The 24,602-nt window shown below is 34.7% G+C and overlaps 1 protein-coding gene and 1 long non-coding RNA gene across 8 annotated transcripts in view; one reads left to right on the top strand and one right to left on the bottom strand.

The window, feature by feature from the left end:
- Window positions 1–17,541, top strand: part of LOC128249768 (uncharacterized) — a 38,634-nt gene extending 21,093 nt beyond the window's left edge. Inside the window, exons 1-2 of one of the 2 annotated variants that reach the window (XR_016244898.1) lie at window positions 13,790–13,927; window positions 17,348–17,541. This is a non-coding gene — a long non-coding RNA (uncharacterized LOC128249768). Of the gene's footprint in view, window positions 1–13,789; window positions 13,928–17,347 lie in introns of those variants that run through there. The other variant, XR_008265871.2, reaches the window with a different exon arrangement.
- LOC106871671 (calpain-5) overlaps window positions 9,037–24,602 on the bottom strand; it is a 41,265-nt gene continuing 25,699 nt past the window's right edge. For 5 of the 6 annotated variants that reach the window (XM_089365557.1, XM_014918256.3, XM_014918257.3 and 2 more), the window contains exons 8-13: window positions 24,414–24,591; window positions 20,690–20,806; window positions 18,165–18,364; window positions 17,791–17,903; window positions 14,018–14,151; window positions 9,037–10,021 (exon numbers count right to left, since the gene is read on the bottom strand). In XM_089365557.1, coding sequence (XP_089221683.1) covers window positions 9,815–10,021; window positions 14,018–14,151; window positions 17,791–17,903; window positions 18,165–18,364; window positions 20,690–20,806; window positions 24,414–24,591 — 949 coding nt within the window. In that variant the 3' untranslated portion in view covers window positions 9,037–9,814. Of the gene's footprint in view, window positions 10,022–14,015; window positions 14,152–14,395; window positions 14,460–17,790; window positions 17,904–18,164; window positions 18,365–20,689; window positions 20,807–24,413; window positions 24,592–24,602 lie in introns of those variants that run through there. The other variant, XM_089365559.1, reaches the window with a different exon arrangement.

The following is a 24,602-nucleotide window of genomic DNA, read 5'->3' as shown; positions in this document are numbered from 1 at the left end:
AACATAACCCTCTGTGGAACCATCATGCACTCTTTATTCATCAAGAAACTGAAACAACTTGAAACTCCGAAGGTACGTAAAATGGAAAATAGGGCACCTTTTTTCTGTATTGCTTAACAAAGATATAAGCTTGGAAATGTATCCCATTGTTAAAACTGCTTCAAATTTTACATCATATTTAAAAAATCAGTTTTCCTACGAGAACTAAGTTATTTTTCTCCTTTCTACTTTCACAGATTCTAAATAGTGAAAGGGAAAATTCCACTGAGTTTGGAAAGGAACAAAGAATGCTTTCATATTCAGAGAGAGAAATATTCTCTTTAGTCTCCCAGGCCTAACTGCACTTAATGTAAGACTGAGGAAATTAGCAAACATTATTTCATGGACTCAATGAATCCGTAACCATGTCTACTAAAAGCACATGGCCTGGAATGTGATGGGAGTGGGATAGTCGATCACATCGCACCCCAGCACTTGACTGGTACTTAATTTATCGACCCCGAGAGGATGAAAGGCAAAGTCGATCTCGGTGGAATTTGAACTCAGAAAGTAGCGACGGGCGAAATACCGCTAAGCATTTCGCCCAGCATGCTAACGATTCTGCCAGCACGCCGCCTTAGTATATAATTCTTCCGACTATAGGCACACGACCTGAAATTTGTGAAGAGGGGGGGGGGCCTAGTCGATTATATCGATACCATTGCGTACTGGTGCTTATTTCATCTACAGATTAACAGTATACAGGAGGCGCCGTGAGGAATTCAAAGTCTACTTTGACATAAGCAAGGATCTCTACTTCTGTAAAGATATAAATGGCTTATTTACAGCTATTGGAATTCATCAGAACCCTGAAGAATAGCGACTCTTCATAGATAGCTCAACAAAAAGTCTCAAAGCTGCTTTATTACGTAATGGAAATCAGCATCCATTCTTGCCTATTGCATACTCCGTACAGAGAAAGGAAGAATATGACAATGTAAAAGAGCTTCTTGAGAAAGTAAACTATGATAAGTTTAAATGAGATGTTTGTGGCGACTTTAAAATGCTTGGCTTCTTACTTGGATTACCGGGTGAGTACACTAAGCATTTGTGTTTTCTTTGCCTATGGGACAGTAAGGCTGATCATGAACGTTACCAGAAGACTGAGTGGCCCCCACAAGATGACCTCCAGCTAGGAAAGCTAAATGTTATAAGACAACCTCTTTTAGAGCCTGCAAAAGTGTTGTTACTTCCTCTTCACATAAAGCTGGGTTTGGTCAAACAGTTTGTAAAGACTTTAGATTGTGGTGGAAAAGCATTTCAAGAGATTTGTCTACTCTTTCCAAAGCTGAGGCAAAAGTTAAGGGTCGTATATTTACTGGACATCAAGTAAGGAAAATCTGAGGTTAGCAAAACTTGAAAATGTGATGAGGGATCGAGAAAGAGGGGCATGGGTTAGGGTTAGGGTTAGGGTTAGGGTTTTCGAGATATTGTCAATGGATTCTTTGGTAAAAATGAAGACCCAAACTACAAGCAACTCGTAGCAAAACTTATTGAGAGGTATGTCATTAAAGGTACACTTTTTGCATTCAAATTTAGACTTTTTGCGTGAAAACTTAGGTCTCAAGTGAGTGAGGAACATGGTGAGAGATTCAATCAGGATATTGCTACAATGGAGAAAAGATACCAAGGAAGATGGAACACTGCAATGATGGGGGAACTTTATATGGTCATTGGTGCGTACAGATATAAGAGCTCACAGTAGGAGAGCACGATCTTTGGTGTATTTCTAGTAAAATCTTATTGTAGTCTCACCATAGTTTTGTTTACATTTCTCATCAGTTAAAAAAAAATATTAGGACAAAATATTTTTTGTTCCTATTAGTGTACAATGTGAATAGCTTGAATAAAATACTATTGCAGCAAAATTTTGTTCCCATTCTCTAGAAAACCGCGATTATCTCTTAAAATATCGATACTATGCAATTTTCAAGGGTAATTTTGAAATCAGGAGAAAAATTACCTTAGAAACACTAAAAACATTTAGAGAAGCAAAACTTGTGTTACCCAGTGTAATCCTTTCTACTTAAGGCACAAGGCTTGAAATCTGTGGGGAGGGGACTTGTCGATTACATCAACCCCAGTGCACAACTGGTACTTGTTTGATCGACACCAAAAGGATGAAAGGCAAAGTTGACCTCGGTGGAATTTTAACTCAGAATGTAGTGACAGGCGAAAAACCGCTAAGCATTTCGTCCGGCGCGCTAACGATTCTGCCAGCTCACCGCCTTTAATAATAATAATAATAATAATAATAATAATAATAATAATAATAATAATAATAATAATGATAATAATAATAATAATAATAATAATAATAATAATGATGATGATGATGATGATGATGATGGCAGATTACCAGTCAAATTTGTGGACAAAATGGTAAAACTGTATGGCATATTACCACTAATCCAGAAAGAATATGAGACTTCGTGACAATATAGCAAGGATTATCCCTTGGACACTTTGCAACAAGTATGGACTTGACAGAGCAAAAAAGTGATACGAACATAAACTCGAAGGCATCATCGAAAATGATAATGCAAAGATCCTGTAGGATTTTATGATTCAGTGCAATCATGAGATAGAGAATAGGAAACCAGACAAAGTGTTAATTGAGAAAGAAAGCAAACGATGCTGGATCATAGATATAGCATTCCCAGCTGACAACGAAGCATGCGATTGGCAGTTTAAGCTGTTGTGTCGCTGAAAAAAGGTGGTAGTTGTACCAATAATTGTTGGAGCTCTGGGAACAGTGAGTAAAAATCTTGAGAAATACATGGAACAAATAGGAGCTGCAATAAGGGAGGAGCACTTGCAGAAAACAGCACAGCTTGGAACCGCTCGAATACTCGAAAGTTAAGGGGTGTTACCTTAGTTCACTGGTAGTCAACAGCTGACACCGTAGTACATCTCTAGCGTTAGAAGCTGTGCAAAGGCAATAAAATAATAATAATAATAAGGGTTTCAAATTTTTCCGCAAAGGCAGCAATTTTGGCGGAGGGGATGAGTCGAATACATCGACTCCAGTGTTCAACTGGTTCTTATTTTATCGACCCCGAGAGAATGACAGGCAACTTCGACCTCGGCAGTATTTGAACTCAAGTAAAGAAGAACGAAATGCAGCTACGCATTCCATCTGGCGTGCTAACGATTCTGCCAGCTCGTCACCATAATAATAGTAATAATATTTTAAAAGGATTGAAGTACCTCTTCACAAAGGTAAACAGACAAGATGATGTGCGCGATGCAATGCAACAGATATTTTATTGGTTGAACGGTATTTCGACAGCAAGAAGATTTGGCCGCTATTTCTAGTAGATTGAATGCAAACACTGAGGTTCTTTTGTTGGTAAGAAGTTCTTAAAGTTCTCATCAGTAGGAAGAAAGTAACTGAGAATAAGGAGAGTTGCTACAATGATCGAACTTGAATCAGATATCGATGAAAGAAAACTGGAGATATTAGCCAGACTCTTTTTATTTGGTTTCAATTAATTAGGTTTAAATTAATTAAAACCTAATCAATTTCACTTTGTTCTTATTTCTCTCTGATTACATTGGTAAATTTGATGAAAATAAATATTTTTTTTTTTGTTTTGCTCTTCTGTGCAAGAATTCGTGAAAATACCAAAATTAATCAACAAAAATTAATAAATAAAGCAAAAAATAAATCGATCTTTATTTTAATCCATTTTCTAGTTTAATTAATTCTTGGGTATCTTTACTGAAGCCCACTTTGTCGCAAGTATTTGGGTTCGACGATATCCTGCCTTCTCTTGCAAGTCTTGGAAACCCTGGAAAAGATGATCAATGGACACTGACCACACTCTTGACTAAATGAGATAAGAAATAACCAGATGCATCAGAATTCATTTTGAAATCCTGACCCCACACACACACGTATACAGACATATATTCGTTCATTGCATACATATGAGTTTACTTATACATATTAACATATCTGTGTATATATTTATGCACACATACACACACGTATATGTGGGATGAATATATCTGGTTAGTCATTTGTTCTGAGGTCACCTATCGAAACTAAACCTTCCACACAATGGAACATACATTTGAGTCATCTATAAATCCACAAAAACTGTTTAATTCACATATTTTCTGAGGTATCGAAATATTTGTCACATCACTGCAACCAGGTCACCAGGTTGAACCATTTCAGTGACCAGGTTGCAGTAGAACAAGGGGCATTTCGATACTTTACCAAATAAATGAAACAATATTTAACAAATTTTCAGTGTTTTCTCATACATAAAATTACTGTTCCTGCTATATGTATGCATGTATGTATGTATGTATGTATGTAGAAGTAAATGTAGGGAAAGCAAGTTAGATCAATATATAAAATATATTGAATGCATGAAATACAAAAAAAAAATGTATATATCTATACATATAAAAAGGTCCTGCTTACACAGAATAGAAATCATATATAGAGAATTAAGGCGGTAAAGAACAGTTTCAACAACTGTTTCTGAGGGCTCAGTTGTCCATAATAATTGTAGGTGGATTCCATCAAGAGATGAGATGAGTCTCCATCTTCAGGGAAGAGATCTTATACTTCAAATCTAAGATCACTTCCCTGAAGATAGAGGCTTATCTCATCTCTTGATGGAATCCACCTATAAATATTATTATGGACAACTGAGCCCTCAGAAACAGTTGTTGAAACTGTTCTTTACCTCCTTAATTCTCTATATATCATTTCTATTCTGTGTAAGCAGGACCTTTTTATATGTATAGATATATACATTTTTTGTATTTCATGCAATACCCGCTCAAGCTTAAACCTCTTGAGCACTACTGAGTGTATTCTATACAGAGAACATTTGGATCTCTTCATTGAACTATATGTGTATACATGTGTATGTATACACATGTATAACGAGGTGCATTATCTCACCTGTCCATGACTCTAAGGTGTTTTTAATACCAGTGACACTGAGAGTCATATACTCTGTTAGACCATTGCAGTCACTGGAAAAGACACAAAGCATATACATTAATATATGTATTTAATAGCGTGTGTGTGTATTCATATTTGCTACTGTATACATGTGAACATATTATATGCAAATTCAACATATAGACAGATGGTTAGGTAGAGAGAGAGAGAGAGAGAGAGAGAGAGATTATCTTACCGAAGTTTAGTGTGTTTCATACCAGCCAGTGAAGATTATTCTGCAGAAATATCCCTATAGACAATATTATTCCAAGAGTTAGGTCTAATTAATCCGATTCTCAAGGAAAGTCACCCAACAGCAATCTTCATGTTTCGGGGATTATATTTTATTGATTAAGAATTAGTTGGAATGTTGAGAGAAATCACCACCAATTTTTATATTATTTCCACTTAATTTACAGAAATTGCTTCTGCTTGTCTGTTTTCATCAATTATTTACCTATTTATTTCATTACTAAACTTTTCCATACTTCCAGTCATGTTTGCAGAGAAACAATTTTGGTTTTCTTTAGCTTTTTTTTGACAATGTGCTTAATTCAGTTTGGTTTATTATGTTTCTTATTGAAATCTATATACATCTACTTCCTTTCTTGTTTCTTCTTTTATATTTTCACTTTTACCATTTCAACGCATTCTACCATGACATTGTGCTAAATATTTCTTGCTTTTATAACAAACAAAAAGTGCTGTGTAAAACTCTGATTTTGGATATTGAGCTGCTTTGTAGTGAACCATTAACTAATCTGCACTGAAGTACTTAATGACTGCAAAGAAAAAAGACTTAGCCATATGAATGTTTTGCTTTGCATGTGGTTAGGGTTAGGGTTAGGGTTAGCAGAATTGTTAAAAGGGGATAAAATAAATGCTCTGCATCATTTGTTCAGATCCCACAAAAGTTAACTTTAGTCTTCATTCTTTTGGGGTTGATTAGTTAAGTTCCAGTCCAAAGCAGTAGTTAAGTGAAATTGTTAGAGCATAAAACGAGATGCCTTGCAGTATCTGTTTCAGCTGTTTGCATTCAGAATTCAGATGCTGCTGAAGGATTCAAATCTCTTTGTTGGTCTTAAGGCTTGACTTGATTATGAAAGCCGCAATGGTGCTACAATCTGAGCGCTAATGATAACGATTTGTTATATTATCAATACATAGTAGCTATAATGGATTTGTAAGATATATTCTTCATATCACCAGTGTAGCTATTGCTCACTATAGACTTATTTATATCGAACAGTTTCCTATATTTATGCCTTATAGGAAGGTGTTTATATAGATTGAATTTCGATTTTAGTTATGTTGGACTTAACGTTTAGGGTGTAATGAATGTAAACCAAATGATATTTTGATGCCTTTTCTTTGCTCGTGGGTGTTTGAGGTGGGAGATAAACTCGATCTGGTTGCTGTTAAGGGCTGCATTGTCAAAGATTTCATTATTTAAGAACAAATGCATGTTAAGATTTTTTTTTTAATTTATGTGTATGGTAAGGAGTGAGAATCTATCCTTTAGAAATGACAGCCTCAAATCAAACACTAATGCCTTGTAAAAGAAAAATAGGGAGGACACAATGGCTAATGTAGTCTAAGATAAATTGCTTGACTCAAAGATGGATGGTCACAGCCATAACATTTTTGATCATAGCTCTGACCTATGCTTGAACAACAATAGCAGACAGAGAAACAGACTGACCAGCATAAAATGGACAACACGCCCAGGCTACAGCACAATACTACATACAATTAACAACTGTGAAACAGATGTTTAACTAGGTGGGTGTATGTCATGTCCAGAGCTATGCATCTGAGTATTGAACCTAGTTATTTGGCTAACTACGGGCCAAAAGTATGCACGGTCAGATTTTATCAGGGGATACACAACAACAGCAACAACAGCGAAACTTGGACAGTCGAGTATCCAGAAACAGGGTGACGTGTGAAGATATTTTCAAATTGTTTTTCGTTTGGAAGCAGACATTCAAATCTTAAGAAATAAGATGATGCAAATAGGAAAAGATCTACAGATTAGAGAAGATATGTGGGCAAGACGTTTATATTGACAAATGATGCTTATCTTCTATGTTGTTTGCGTAAATATAGATTACGTTGGATTTAATCTCTCCTCAAGCAATGAATGTCTTCTTCATCAAATATTTTAGTTCATCTGTCCAGCTATTTGTTTATCTATCCATTTATCTATTTATTGGGCCATATCTCTTATGTGTGCATGTCTGTGTAGACACACACACACACACACACGCATATATATATATATATATATATATATATATATATATATATATATATATTTAAGCCATAATTATAGCAATAGAGAATATGGAGACTTGTTCATCCTCAAAATATATTTCCTTTTCTTTTACAATGTCATACAGCCTATTTTTATGGTTATGACGACCTACACATGCTTCCACTGCACAAAGTATGGGCAGTTACATATGCAATCAAGCATAATTTTCAGTGCAGCTTCATTCAGGGTCTTTCAACCAGCTTGACTTGAGCCAGTTCACTTCAAGCCAAGAAATAAGTCTAAAATTCTTAAGTGGTTTGGAAAAACATATTAGGTGTAATATATATTACCGCAAAAGAAAACGATCATGTATGTCAAAGCTGAATGGTGTGAAAAAGATGTGGTAGTGAAGACAATCTGTAAAGTGCTAACAAAAAAAAAACAAAAAACAAGTTATATGAAAGGAACTGGGCTATTTTAAAAGGTTAATAATATTTGCTGAAACTAAAAAGGACTATCCATGTGGAATCATTTGACAGCACAAAAGATACCTAGAAGTGTGTTTGTGGATGTTCAGGAAGTTGGTCTTGTGGCTCAATGTAGCTTTGTCTACATCATCTACATCATATTTGTATATTATATATTTCTCATGATCTTTGTAGACATCTTTATAGCCAATCGCTAGGACTTTCTGTTTTGTCTTTTTTTAATGTCTTTTTAATGTTTGTAGCATTCAAACCTTTAAACAGAATCAACCAGGTCATGTTACTTTTGTTAATTGGTATTCTCCATACATACATACATACATACATACGCATACATTCATATATGTGTGTGTGTGTGTGTCTTTTAGTTTTTGTTTACTTATACACATCAACAAATGAATAACTCTGTGTGGTTGTTCAATTTACTAGAAATAACAGCCAAATCTCTCTCATACTATACTCTTGTTAGTATTAAAGAAAGGGGAAAAATGGAATTAATATTTTTGATTTTGTTTGGTTCTATGAATTTAGTTTTTTTCAAAAATGCTTTTGTCCATTACTTGATACAAAAAACGAAAAAAAAGAAATTGGAAAAATCCTGTCCAAAGCAGAGAAATTGTAACTTAACAAAAAATATTGAGAGAGAAAGAAAAGGTTGTATTCGAAAGGCAAAAGATGCTTTTTAGCTGAGGTATAATTTTATGATTAAAACAAATTCAAAATTTAAATCTCGGAGAATAAGACTTACCATTTTATCTGGTGTATGGTAGAAAACCTGAAAAAAATGTGTGTGTGTGTGTGTGGTTGACCAGGGTCAATTTCAGTTCAATCATAGAAAGGCATTCAAATAATCAATCACTCCAGAAAGACAGTTTCATGCTGTCATCTCTCTCTCTCTCTCTCTCTCTCTCTCTCTCTCTCTCTCTCTCTCTCTCTCTCTCACTTTTCTCCCTTGCTTGACACATGCATCAAATTTAAATATTTTGATTTTCTCATTAAGATTGTTGCTGCATCGGTGGCCCAGTAGGCATGGGTGTTGAGACATAATAATACATAGGTTGTGGTTTCAAATATCTCCCAGAAATTATAAGAGATTTAGTGAAAAATTTTTATTTAAGCAACAAAATTTCTTTCAACAATTTTCTTGTCTTAAGTGTGACACATTCATCAGGTACATCCAAAAAACAAATTGGTGTATTGCTATGCAAGTAACATTCACCCCTCCTCCCCTTCTATCACCTTCAGTTAATCACTCACTTTTCTTTCCTGCTCTTCTTTCTTTATCCTTTTCTTCTCTATGTCCCAACTTCCTTTTCAGTTTCCTTCTCTTCTCTATTAATTATTCGTACATTTTTACTTATTTACTTTAGTTTTTAATCTTTAAATTTAATTTCAATTTTTGGTTTACTTCTATCCTTTCTAAGTACTTGCCATTTCTTATTCTTGACATAGTTTGTTAGTCTGCTCACGTTTTCTCCAGCATTTACAGCAGACCTCTCCTACACAAAGATTTTCAGTTCAACTATTGTTTATATATATATTACTCTTCTCCAGTCAACTCTCACTTGCATCCCAATTTACACTTGTTTTTTAAAATCAGTTGTTAATGTGTATTAATTGAATTGGTATCTATAAACTTTTATAGATACCCATTGTTTATAAAATATCTTCACTTGTCTGGATTATCACAACAGTCTGATGAAAAATCACATGAAACTCTGAGTAACAGTATGTGAAGTTTATTTAGCTTTAATAAAATAGTGTGTGTATGTTAATATATTTATCTTCTTTTTATCCTTTTTTTGAAGTGTTCTTGAAGTGTTTTATCCATTTTTGAAATGTTCTTAAAAACAATTTAATAAACCCATTACAATGTAATGGGTTTCTTAATTTTCTATCTTTTTTATTTCATTTTTGCTTTCTTAAGAGTGAGGATTAGCTCAGTGTGATGTCAAGGGTTGTGAAAAAATAAAACAAAAATCAAAAAAAAGATTTCTAGCAGGGTACCACCATTTGTAGAGAACAAATATTGTAAATATAAAATTAAATATGAAGACATGTGCCTCAAAGTGTATGAAGGGCTTCTGATTGTTGGACAATAATCCATAAATACTGTGGATTCCTGTCATAATCTGCAGATTTTTCATCCTTGCTTTGTACTACATAACGAGTTGATGTGTTCATGCTTTGATATTTTGACCAATTTGCTCGGGCCATTGGTAGTGTCACATACCCAAGACATTTGTCACCGAAAAACCGTTTTTCCCAAACCTGCAAGAGAAAAAAATACTATTAAAAACTCTTTGTGATGATTAGCACAAAGAATCAGACAAAAACAAAATTATTCTTAAGTCACTAAGAACTGGAAAATAACTAAACTTGGCACATTGGAAGAAAGGACATTAATACTGAATACTCAATAAAGATGGGAATAGTTTGTATTAACAGGAAATAAATATTTTAAATATATTAGATATGCAACAATAGCTAGAAAAAGTGCATTTTGCTAATAAACTCAATCAACTGATCAAATGTGTCACTAGTCATATTTTCTCTTGTTTAATTGATCTCATAATTAACAGAAGTAATCATAAAAAGGACATAATAGTTCAAGACAGCATAGAAAACCTGGGTTCACCAGCTCAATCCTATGCACACCAAATTCTTCAGGCTTTCTCTATCAATGTGTACCTGCACCAACAGGTAGAACAGGGGTCAATTCAAGAGAAAGACCATCTTGTTCGACTCTGCAAACTGTTAACCTTATCACCAATACTTCCAGATTCACACAGGGGGTAACAACAATCATGAGGAGTCACTTTCCTATTAGAATTGTTTAAAGAATAAAATTACATAATTAGGGTTATTATTTAAGAAGATTTAGTTGGTATTAACAACAATAATCATGACAATGATGACAGTTTCTAATTTATGCAGATCACCAGTAATTTTGAAGGTACATCAACTTCAGTATTTGACTGGTACTGTTTCTTTTTTTATTGCCTTTAAAATGCTGAAAGGCAATGTTGACCCCAGTAGGAACTGAAAACGACAACAGCAATAACAATATATACATACATATGTATGTATGCATGCACAAATATATATATGACCATATACATAAATATATATAAATATATATATATAAATATATATATATATATATATATATATATATATATATATATATATATATATATATATATATATAAAATATACAAGAATAAGGGCAGAGAATCGTCAATTAATAATAGAATTAATAATTAACAATTTTGCCAAGTAGTTCAGTATGAAAAAACCTTTATCGGTAAAACCATTTATCATCATAAATATACAGGGATTAGCATTGAGTTGCTTCTCCAACATACTGAAAATTTAGAAATAGCAGTCAAAGAACTACTGATTCTAAACTACAAATTTTTCTCTAAATGGATGGCGATATTTATGGCACACATAGAGACACTTTCAAATTTATCAGAATATCGGACTGATGATTTGGAATAGGAAAATTTTCATTCTCTTAACCATGAAACGATCGTATCCGATTAACTAAAGACTTGTTTTGTTTATGCTTTCCCCTCCGGGTTTTTTGTTCTATGTGTGCCATAAATATCGCCATCCATTTAGAGAAAAATTTGTAGTTTAGAATCAGTAGTTCTTTGACTGCTATTTCTAAATTTTCAGTATGTTGGAGAAGCAACTCAATGCTAATCCCTGTATATTTATGATTATATATATATATATATATATATATATATATATATATATATATATTGTTATATTTTGGGATGGTCCTTTTGTTCTTTTTAATTTGCCAAATAGACACATGTGCTATATGTTTGTTCTTCACTCATTTATTACTGTTCTTATTTTATCTTATGTCCATTGTCTGGAAATCTTTCATCACACATCTGTAACCTCTTCAGTGACCCTTTCCATCCACGTACATTTACTTCTTTGTCTGTATGTGTGTGCATATGCATGTCTATGTCTTACATGTGTGTGCTTATGTGTGTGTAAATGGGCCATGTCAGTCTCAGGAGGAGGCCTAGTTTTACTGTGTCAACACCATGAAACTCCACATCATTCTCATTGATCACCTGACATGTGACAAGGATTACTTAGATGAACATGACCTCAGTTGATTCTGCTCCACAAGATTGGTAAGAGGTAAACTCCCTACTATAACCTCAATGGCCAAAAATACCCCTAGATAGACAGATGGAGTTATACAGTTATACAGACTCCCAAAAATGACAATTTTAGGTTAAAAAGATGGTCGCACATGTGATGGGTGTGAGTTTTAGTCACACACACTTAAGGGTCACATATACAAGTTTAATAACAAGATATGTACCCTAGAGGAAGGTGTAGCCATCAGTCAGTATTGCTGATAATGTGGCTAACCTATATATGGTACAGTGGGATAGGAGACTCAGAGAGATCATCAGAGAACTCCATAAGCCTAACCATGTGCTCCTGCTATGTGGATGCTATGAACAGAGTGGACAAAGCACCTCCACAAGATAATGTCAAGATCTAGAATCTAACACTATGGAAAGCATCCAGCAAATAGCTAACTCCATTCACCAGAGTATTAAGGTAATAATAGACTACCCTAACCAGCCCCTGAACTATAGGCTACTGGTTTTAAATAGGACTCTGCATGGAGAACAACTGTATAGTGTGTAGGGTGAACCTACAGGTTAACTGTAAGATTAGGAATGTAGTCTATAGCTTACAGTGTACTGGGGGATGGTGCAGAAACAAAACAGTAACTTACATTGAAGAGACAGCATGCAGCATAGGAGAGTGAATAGGGGAACACTAGCAGGAACTCAAAGAGAAAAAAGGTCATCAGTACCCTACCAACACGCTCAAGGAGGACATAGAGTCTTGGTTAATAACATAGAAGTTACAGTATTAACACATAGAACTGACATGATGTTTAGATTACAGAGGCCAGGCACATAATAATAGACAGACCGAGCCTCAACAGAAAACACAATAACACCCACCACCACCCCACCATGCAACAGGACAACTAAAGACAGAAGAGGAAAAAAAAGACAAATACAAACATTGTAATACACACACAAAAGACAAATATTCACATTCCAAAGATAAATATAAGAAATAGAGATTAATAAACAAAAAAAAAACACTATATAAAGATACAAACAACACAATAAGCAAGAACAATATCAAAAGTAAGGGTCAAGACCAGCAGAAGAGAAAACGTAGGTGAGGGTAGGGGTCAAAGTACCACAAAAAAAAAAACAATATAAAGAACACAGAATATCAGTGTAGTGGGAAAGCCCATATACACACACATGCATAACATAGACATGCATATGCACATGTACAAACACACTCACACACACATGCATGCATGCAAATGCATGTGCAGATATGGATACACATCACAGAAGGACATAATGGACTAAACAGAGTAAGAGGATGCATGTGGATAGAAAGGGTCACTGAAGAGGTTGCAGATGTGTGATGAAAGATTTCTGGACTGTGGACATAAGATAAAATAAGAACAGTAACAAACAAGTGAAGAACAAATATATAATGCATGTGTTTATTTGACCAAAAAAAAGAAATGACCATCTCGAAATATAACAATATCTGTTTCAACACATGGTTTCACATCATGAATCTTGCAACACAAATTCATAGATGTATATATACACATGCACACACATATGACATCATAATCATTTATTTATATGAATGAACAGTGAAATGAGGAAAGTTTCTAACAATGCAGAGATGAAAGTTGAAAAACCTTTATATTTTGGGTGCAAAGGCCCATCTTCAGAAGTGGGTGTCTACATAGATCCTGCTAGTTGGATTGCAGGATGGGCAATGACTCTGTTTTAGTTCAGTGCTTGTGCTAGAAGCAGCAGCTTCTCGAATGATGATGTTGTTGATACCACAAAGATCGGGGGTGGGAGAGATTGTACACTTCCGAAAGATGGGCCTTTGTGCCCAAAATATAAAGGTTTTTCACTTTTCATCTCTACATTGTTAGAAACTTTCTTTATTTCCCTTTTCGTTCATTATTTTACTTCTGTACTACAATGCTTCAATCGAACTACAACACTCTTCTTCCATATATACATACATACATACATACATGTATGTGTGTTTGCGTGAACATGCATACAGGTATATAAAGGACAAAATATCATTAACATGTGTATGTATAGATGTATGTGTATATACGTATGTATATATGTATGTGTGCGTGTATTTTACCTCAACTTTAACATCTTCTTCAGGCTTCTGTCTAAAGAATGTTGCTCGAGTATTCCAATTGAATTCTTCAATTCCCTTAAAGCTGGGAATTTTCTGCTTCTTTTTCTCACACCGTATTATACAATATACTTTATCTGCAACATAAATATTTCCAAGAAATGTCAGAACATGGTGGTGGGGTTGAGGGAAGAGTATATGGTAAACTGAGGAATATAGAAAACCAACCAATAAATAAATATTACACACACAAACTCACACACAGACTTAAATACACACACACACACACAAATACTCATATACATACAGACACACACACTCACATACAAACACATATACACACATGTACATGCTATATATGACTATAAAAGGCTAGGTCACGTGTCGAGTCTTTTTGTTGGGTTTTTTTCCTTTTTTTTTTTATTCTGGAAGGAGAAAGCAGTAGCTGTGATAAGAGAGGTGAAAGAGAGAGCAAGAAATTATTACAAAGCAAGTTATATTAGATATATCAGTATATACATAGGAATAAGCAGTTTGTGAAACAGGCAATCATGCATGCAGACAGTTCAATACAAGGTAGAAATAAGGAGTTAGAGTGGAAGAGACAGCAGAAGCAAGTTATGAAGTGGGAAGGAAAGAGTGTTGAACACTTTAGACTAAAAGGAGGAACTGTGACCAAAGTCACAAGAAATAAACCTGAATGAAATAGCAACAGGAAGTTTGTCTTTTAAGATGCTCAATAATTCAGATTTTTATACAAATATATTAACCTCTGATATATTCCTGTTGCTCTTCTCTAATAGACTCCTTCAATCACTGTATTTTATGATAGATTCTAATTCCTTACATATCATGAGTTGCTTATGTGTTGTGCTAAGTGTGCTTGTGTTATATGTGTGTTATGTGTAGGTGGACATCAGTTGAGATATGTGTATGTGTGAGTATGTATTATATTATGATATAACTAACATATTGCTCACATCAATCACAACATTTCTTTGGTAAATTTTATGACTAATATTGCACACTTATTCATACCATATTCCATAACTATATCTTTGCTGAAGAGTCTTACACTTAGAATTAAAGAATCTATCTATTTTTTATTCTTTGCTTAATACTAAACTAGTAGGTGGGGTTAACACAAATATTAAAGGGGATAATGAGTCTCCCTGGAAAATTCCTCCCAATCTTAACTTGCCCTAATGTTGTGTCACCTGAGTAGAGATCTACTTTCCATTTCTTTATGCTAAAGCTAATTAACTCTCTTATCTTGTCTACAATACTAAATAAACTCAAACCTTCATTTATCCACTTATCATAGCCTATCTTATACTCTATCCATGCTATTGTTAGTGCTATTATTTTCCCTTGTAGGCTCTTCCTTGGCTTGAATTATATCCTTTATGCATCTTACTTCATCCTGGTTTGTGTTGTTTACCTATTTTACTTTTTGGTCTTTCTTTTTTAGTTCCCTTGCAAAATCTTCTAACTCTAATTCTGCCATCCACTTATTTCCCCTAATAGCATCAAACTGGTCCACTAGTCTCTGCTGAGCAAAGTTCAGAGAATTGCTACCTCTGTTGGTAACAAAGGGCAGTGAAAGGTAGACTGTATGATGCATTTATGCAACAGCCATATAACATGGCAGTGAAACATGGGCTGTGGCTGCCAAGGACATGCATAGGCTTGAAAGAAATGAAGCTTCACTAGATATGCAATGTCAATGTGCATGTACGACAGAGTGTAAGAGTCTTGAGAGAAGCATCTTGGGCATAATAGGCATCAGATGTGGTGTGCAAGAGAAGCAACTGTGCTGGTATGGTCTTGTGTTGCATATGGATGAAGACAGCTGCGTGAAGAAGTGTCACACCCTAACAGTGGAGAGAACCTGTGGAAGAGATAGACCCAGGAAGACCTGGGATGAGGTGGTGAAGCACGACCTTCAAACATTGGGCTTCAGAGGCAATGACAAGTGAGTGAGAACTTCGGAGATAAGTGCTTGAGAAGACCCGATTAGCCAAGTAATATCATAACCGTGGCCAATGCCAGCACTGCATAACTGATGTGTTTAAAAGTACTCTTCAATCATCGGGCAATATGTTGTGCTTGAGAAGACCTGTTGAGTCAAGTGAAATCGTTGTCGTGGTCGATGTCAGTGCCACCTGTGCCAGTGGCACGTAAAAAGCACCATTTGAGCATGGTCAATGCCAGTGCTACCTGGCTGGCTCCTGTGCCAGTGGCATGAAAAAAGCACCATTCGAGCCTTGTTGATGCCAGTGCTGCCAGACTGGCTCCCATGCTGGTGGCATGTAAAAGCACCATATGAGTGTGGTTGTTGCCAGTGCTGTCTAACTGGCACCTGTGCCAGTAGCACACAAAAATCACCCACTACACTCTTCGAGCGGTTGGCATTAGGAAGGGCATCCAGCTACAGAAACCTTGTCAGAAAAGATTGGAGCCTGGCACAGCTTCCTGGCTTGCCAGTCCTCAGTCATACTGCCCAACCCATGCCAGCATGGAAAGCAGACGTTAAAAGATGATGATGATGTGCTAACATACATTTTCTGTAACTTCCTACTCTGGGTTAACTTTCCAAGTAGCACTGCATTACTACCTTGTTCTCTTCACTTGTCCATTATCATTATTATTATTATTGAGGGAGAGAGCATGCAACCCAGACTAGCATGGAAAATGGACATTAAACGACAATGATGATGATATATAAATAATAATTTTGAATTTGGGTTCACACTTTGTAGTATGCCCTTTAAAGCCAGTTCGCTGTCTTCAGCTTTCTCATGTCACAACAATAGGGATTTGAATGACGTTGGGTTTCTTTCAGGAATCCCTTCATGCCCACAGAGTTTATAAAATATGAGGGAAAGAAAATGGGATTCACATGACTCATTATTATTCACAAGAATCCTTCTGACCAATGATGCATAGGTGCCTCCTCACAAGTGAGATGCTGGACAAACAGTTGTGCTGCATCATTGGTGCAGATGTGTCTCATCAGGTGACTTCTCAAAAAGTACCTCATTTTTTAATCCCTGTTTCCCTTCTTTCAGTTTGCTACTTGTATACACAGGGAATTTGGATTAAAATGAAGAACATAAGTATAAAGGTTGCCTAAGACCAGTTTGAATTTCCAGTTGTGTTTTGTCCTATCCATGGTTTTATTTAACATGTTTCATTATCTGGGTAAAGCATATTATTTGATTCACTTACTTATTTTTATATCTATTTAATTTTTTGATTCTTTATAAAAGTTACTTTAATTCTTATATGAGACATGTTCTTCATTATAACCCAAGTTTCTTGTGTTTACAGGTAGCGAACGACAACAACTGAAATGTATTTGAATTGAAATAAGCAAAGCAGAGATTAAAACACAAGGTACTTTTTGACATTGTCATCTGATAAGACATATCTGCACTGTTTGTATTAGTATCTCACCTGTGAGGCACTGATACCTGATGGGTCAAAATGATAATAATGAATAATAAACAGTACCGTGAATTCTATTTTCTTTCTGTTCTATTTTATAGAGTTCAATACAGCATATTATGTTTAAACTCATATAGAGTGCACATAAATAAAGCAGCAAAATTCTTACTATCAACTGGTCAGGTTATATTTGGTTAATGTTACAGAATGAAAAAACAAAAAAAAAAAGGAAAACGTGTAATAATTTTGTCATGTTATGTAAGAGAATTTCAAGGCAACACAAAGTGTAGGATTATATTTGAGAGAGATAGGGATAGATAACTTACGTTGACTGGTGTCAGAAAAAAGCTGTTCTCCACGAAAAATATTGACTGCTGTAGCTGCTAAATAGGGTGCTCTGAAGAAGCGCTTAGCTTTAGGACCCTCTTTTATAAGTTCTCTGGGATAGAGGAAAAATAATGACAAATTTTTATACTTTAATCAGAAAAATCTAAACGAAGCACAAGACTAATGTTTGAAGGAAAATTTTACTACCACCCAACTATTTAACAGGTACTTAATTTATCAACTAGAATGGATATAAAGTTAAGGTTGATTCTGGCAAGATTTCAAAGGATCATTCTAAGATTCTATAAATTCTGCCATTTACCATTCTCACAACAATAACAACAGGAATGTTGATAGCATAAATAAACTTTACCTCAAGTTTATGTTTGAAGTAGCATAAATACGTAATATGAATTCACCACGTATTTTCGATTCAAAAGTCGATGGGATGACACAGTAAACCCCTTTTTTAAAAGCAACTCTTGCAAATACTCCTCGAGCATTAGAAAAGGGGCCAGAATGGATTCTATCGTAGAGTTTGTTGTGAATTCTATATTTCTGATTGATGCCAGCCTAGAATTTCATCAAAAAAAAAATAAAAAATAGATTCATAAAACCAAAAAACAAAAATAGCAAACTCTAACCCTGACTTGGTTTTTATCTGGTAAAATTTTAAGAAATTAAAAAGAATTTGTTTTTTTAAATGTGGTAGGAAATGTAAAGATTAAAGGGAGATAACTGTGGAATTGTTTCTCATTGATTCTTCCCCCATCATTGGGGGTATATGATAGTTCTTTCAAACAAAGGAACTTCTATCAGTTCTACAGTCTTTATTTGCTTAAACTTTACATACACATAGTACCTATTTACTGTTGAGCTACAATTAAATGGAGACAGTTGATAATCATTAACTTTAATGATTAATTTTTCTTAGGAAAGATAAGGTCTAAAATACAAAATTTATCAAAAATAAAAAAGGAAAACGTAGTGGTGTGGTGGGGGATATGCCAAATATGGTCAGCAACTGTAGACATGCTTCAGTGTTATCAAACCTCTCCATGGAAGCACTTGCCATCACTTAGCAAGGCTGTAAATGGCAGAGAGAACAAAGATTCTGAGTCTGAATGTGTGTCCAGTTATAAACTCATTAGTGAACAAGTTGAAGAGACTGACATTGAATTACATATTATAAAATGATATCGAAAATATTATGCAACTATATAGAAGAAAGGAATTAGTAGCATAATGGACACGTTACATTGACATGTGTCTAATAAACAACATTTATACTTTTTTGTTGCCCCTTAATTATGACTAACAACGAATAATTAAATAACACAAGTGCAAAGCAATCCAAACATTTGGAGAGAGGGAAACAGTTACTTATCACTTCCCTAGTTTGTTACTGGTATTTTATTGACTCTGAAACTATGAAAGGAAGTCAACCCTCAGTAGTATTTCAATACAGAATAGAAAATTATTTAACTGAATACAAGCCATATTTTGTCCAGTACCAATTCTACAAATTCACTCAATAACATAATTCAAAATCAAAAAACTCATCAAGTTTTTTGCTCACTTAGTGGTGGTGGCCATTTGGTTCAGGTACATGTCTTTCAAATATCGAGTTTTTATTTCACTGCAAACACTTTTAGTTTATCACCCATTAACAAATTGTTGTTACTGTGGTGGAAGCAGTGGCTGCTGCTGCTGTTGTAGTGGTGGTGGTGGTGGTGCCGGCAGCGGCGCTGTTGGCAACAGCAGCAATGGTGGTGGTGGTGACAGTGTTACTAGTGTATTTATGTTGTTAGATATGTTTGAAAAATTTCAGAATGTTACAAAACCCCATGGTCCCTCATTCTCCTGAAGCTTAATCCAGACCAGTATTTTTATAACTTTTCATTCATCTAAGTTTAATATTACCAGGCAAATATTGTCATGATGATTCAACTGATTATAGAATATTTGGTCCATCCACTGCAGTCAGTCAAAGAATTAGAGAAAAGTCATCAGGATTTTCCAACAATTAGTGTTTTGATTTGATGTTTACTGTTAATTCCAATCCTTTCAAATATATGTTTCTGACATTAAAGAGTAAGGAAATAAGTGGAAACAACTCGTGCAAGAAGCAGTTCCAAGATAAAGATATTGTCAAATCATCAAAGCAAGCTTCATCAGTCAAATATACAGGTTAGCATCGATGGAGAGGTTAAATACAACAATAGGGAAATTACAAAAATAGGAAGTTGTGACATTCAAACTTTTGCACATGTTGTTCGAAATGGAAGTGACACTGTCTTGTTTTTCATACCTAGTAAGAAAATGAGTTTCAAACTGAGAAATTTTGAGATTTTAGCTTTAAATCAAGAGGCAATCCGTACCAAATAGATATACAAGCACAATCACGCAGACATACATGGGATCTGTACAAATACACAAGCATGAGTGCATGCACACACATGCTCACACGCACACACACACACACATACACACATTGGTATATTAGGCCAGTAATATGTTTTACTAGTGATATTACTATAGTAAAGAAAATATTTTAATAAAATAAATCCTTCTCTATCAGATCATCAATTATTATTACTTAATTAGGAAAGACAGCGGAGGTAATATCAATGAAATTAATATATAGTTTGAAGTTCAGTTTGAAAGGGAAGATAGGAAAAGTGTTTGAAGTAGGGTGCTTAGGTAAGACAGAGTGGGGGGGGGGGGGCAGATGAAAGAAGGTTACCTGAAACAAAGGATTCTTCATCTAGTAAATAGTTGTCAAGTTTAGATGAGACCAGAACTATATTAGGCTCTATTCAGTAAATAGTTTAGAGGTAGCCATAATTATACGAAAGAATGAATAATAACATTCTTTAAATTATAAGTTTTGCTTACCCGAAAAACTGTGAAGCCAATCACATCATTTTCTTTACCTTTCTTCTTACTTGACCGTTTTTCCGATTGTTCCAAAGACAGTAGTAATTCTTGGGTATTATGTATACGGAATAGATACTGCGTAAATACACAATATTATGTTATTTGGAATTTGTTTTCATATGATGCAATTTAACATGGTAACTATGGTAACTATGAGATATCTGATCTTTAAAGAGGAGAGCAAAGCGTTGCAATGGTGTAATATTCATACGTTTTTTAAAGGAATCACCACCTGAATCCATTTCTAAACAGCAATATTCTATACAACTAAACTCTAACTCTACTTTCTTTAGTAGTAAGACAATGAGAGAGAAAACATTACCTGGTTAGAATTTTGGTCTTTTGCTGGTAACATGCCAGTGGTAAAGAGAATTGAATGTCTAGGGTAACATAAAATACCTGCATTACAATATGAACTCACACCCTCATGAATCTACTATATCATACTCTATCTACTCAGCTTTTATATCTCGGTGGAGTGCTGGTTATCGATCTTTGACTGGTCTTTGAGGATAAGGGCTAACCCAGGTCTCGAGTAAAACAGGGCTACAATCAAATCTGAAAATGTTGGGCTTCACAATCATGATAACCAGAACATAAAAGTGTAACATTGGATCTGACAACTTATCTTCTTCATAGCAACGTTGAAAACAGATAATAAAAACGAATCAGCAAAGATAACAATGAAACTAGTGATGAACAAATCAGCAAGAAATTAGGAGTTCAACAAAGCACAGTTCTCACTCTTCTACTTATAATTTTCCCTGCCATAACAGAGACGACTGGCTGTCCACAGGAACTTCTGTATAAATGACCTTGCTATTGTAACTGAATCCATAGAAAATTTAGAGAAGAAATTCCAGACATGGAAGAAATAATCTAAAATCAAGAAACTTCAGAGTCCTACCCATCATTCAGATGCAATTCATCACTTTCTTTGACTTTCATTTCTTCTTTTTCCATAATCTTGTCTCCTTCCTAGTGTCCTCGCTTCTCCCATGATGCTACTCATGTTGTTTTTGCATTCTTTCTCATTACCAATAGCAATATGTAACTACCACTATCTCTCTTCCACCACCCTCTCCTTTGTCACCTTCTCACTCTAATTAGTGCTTCTCTCTCTCTCTCTCTCTTTCATCACTCGCTGTTATGTTGCCTTGAACAAATGGTGAAAACATTGTATATTCTCTATGGGAACTAGATATCTTTTCCAGTGCTGTTATGATAGAATAAACCCTGTCCACTCGATTAAATGGCTGATGTTAGAAAAAGCATCCAGGCATAAAAACATGTTGAAAATGAAACACAAGAGTGAGTTGTAGTCCCTGAGCAGTAACCTCAAGTAAGGAGTGATTTGAACAGCGACACACCATCCAAGCCATACCAGCATGGAAAAGCATACATAAGAGTATTGATGACGATGTTGATGATGACAACAACAATATCAATGACAATGATGATGTTAACAATGATTTTAATGATAATTTTAATAAGCAATCTCTGGCTGTTACATTTTAACATCTTCAAACAAAGAGATGAACATATCTTCATAAATAGTTAAAAATAGCAATGAAACTGTTTCTATTTTCATGATAGCTAATTAAAAAATGCCTTTTCTGGATCTAATAATTTTATGACAACATTAAATGCTTATAGATACAATACCAAAGACTTATTCATAACCCATGATGTATTAATAATGTAAAAAGTAAATTCATCCAGTTGTGACTCCGGCATTAAAAGAGATGAGTGAATTTGTTTCAGTTTATCTAAAGGGGAAAGCTGACTGCCATAAAATTGAAGATAAACTCCCAACAAACCAATTCTGTAATCTAATTTCAATTCTTAATTTTTTGTCTTTGTTTTTAAGTTGTTTCTGATGATGTTGTCTTAATTGTTTAGTTTTTGTCTAGGTCAGAAGATATTTGGCAAACACAGCAGATCAAAGAAACCATTCGCTCAGTTTTTCCAGCAGCTTTCCTCTGTTGCTGGGATGCATTATCTTGTTTTGGAGCATAAACAAATCATTCTTATGTTAAAATAAGAGTTTTTTTGTTTTTTTTGTAGTAATCTATAGTTACTATACCAAACATGTGAAACAGTTATGTAGAAGCTACTCTCTTGTTAATACTGTATACACTGCAATAACAAAATACTACTGGTGGTGTTTGTTCTAAATAGTTCCAATGTCAGAAGTAATTACATATTATTGTTGCCATCAAAACTTGATGTTTGTCTAAGTAAACTTAATTTCCATAAAATATCTAGTGAAAATCACTTTGAAGTAAATCAGTTTAATAATTCAGCTTTTATTCTAAATTAGAGGCATAAATATTGGATCATCCCTCAAATATTGCAGTTTTTTAATACTTCTTTTATTCTTCAAAATTAAGATGAAGTTCTCTTTTAATCTAAAATATACTCTCCTTCATTTTCTTCAATGCTCTTCCATCTATCTGGTAGACTTGCAAGGCCTCTCTTCCATCACTTGTCTGTGGTGAAAAATATTCCTCCAGTACTGTTCTGATCTCATCTACAGAATTCATATTTTGTCCATCCAAATGATTTTGAAAATTGCAGAATAAATGATAATCAGATGGAGCAATGTCTGGGGAATATGGTGGATGGGGCATCATTTCTCATTCAAGCTACTCCAGCCTTTGGAATGACATCCTTGCATTATCCTGATGGAAGAACACCTTTCATCTTGAAACCAAAAATGGTCATTTTTTTTTTCTAGTGCTGACTTAAGCTGCTCACAGTGGATCTACTTTGTTATCATTTGGTTTGGGTTTAAAAGTTCAAAGTGGACTAAACCTTTCATATCCCAACAAACAGATAACAATACCTTACATGGGTGAAGACCTTCTTTAGCCTGGAGTGTTGGTGTTTCTCCTATCCCTACCCACTGTTATTGGCACTTGACATTTTTATAGAGAACCTATTTCATGTCACCAGTCATTATTCGGTCTAGAAAAGGTTCATTCTTGAGACGTGACAGCAAAGAAGAGCACACATTCACTCTCTGCATGTGATCAGACTCGGAAAGTTTGAGATGAACCCACTGACCTAATTTGCTGACTTTTCTGATGGTATGCAGGTGTCAATGAATGGTTGAATGACCAAATCCAAACTTCTCTGCTAGTTCTTCAACAGTTATGATGGGATTTTGTTCTACCAGGGTTTGCAGGATGTCCTTATTGAGCCCTACAGATCTTCCAGGCTGTAGTTTCTGGCTCAGAATTTCTGGAACCACCACTGATGCTGGATGACGCTTATTGTCTGATCCCCATATACAGCATTGATATTCCTCACACTTTCCATTGCCTTGTTGCCTTTATTGAACTCATAAAGCAAAATATGCCAAATATACTCCTTTGTCACTTCCATTATAGCTTTGAAAAAATCAAAGTGAACTCTTCAAAACTTGCACTAAGAATAAGCACAGGGTAAAATTACTACCTGTTTTTACAGCAAGTTGATGCAGGTAGTTTATCCCATCCCCCTACAACTTTTAGTTCATGCAATTGAAAAAAAAACTGCATTATTTATGGGATGGTCCAATATTAATTACAATGGAATCAAGTAAGTTGTGAAAAAGCAGTGAAAATCAGAGAATTTTCCTGAAAGGAAGCTGAGAGTGAAAGAGATGCATTACATAGTATGCTTTATATAAACCAACCTGAGGATTGTCTAAGAAATTTTCATTATTTCCACATCCTCCCCATCTGTTAGGTGGTTTCCATTCTCCTTTATACTTAAATTCTTTCCATGACATTTTGAAGGTCAACCTCTTGGTGTTCACAATATGACAAATATCAATGTCAGTATAGAATTGACAAAAATCATCAAACGCCATCCTACAAATTAG

This window comes from Octopus bimaculoides, chromosome 18, assembly GCF_046866305.1.
Source record: "Octopus bimaculoides isolate indiv1 chromosome 18, ASM4686630v1, whole genome shotgun sequence".
In the NCBI taxonomy this organism is placed as follows: Eukaryota; Metazoa; Mollusca; class Cephalopoda; order Octopoda; family Octopodidae; genus Octopus; species Octopus bimaculoides.
The sequence above is the reverse complement of the archived record's forward strand: the minus strand, read 5'-3'. Positions and strand labels throughout refer to the sequence as shown.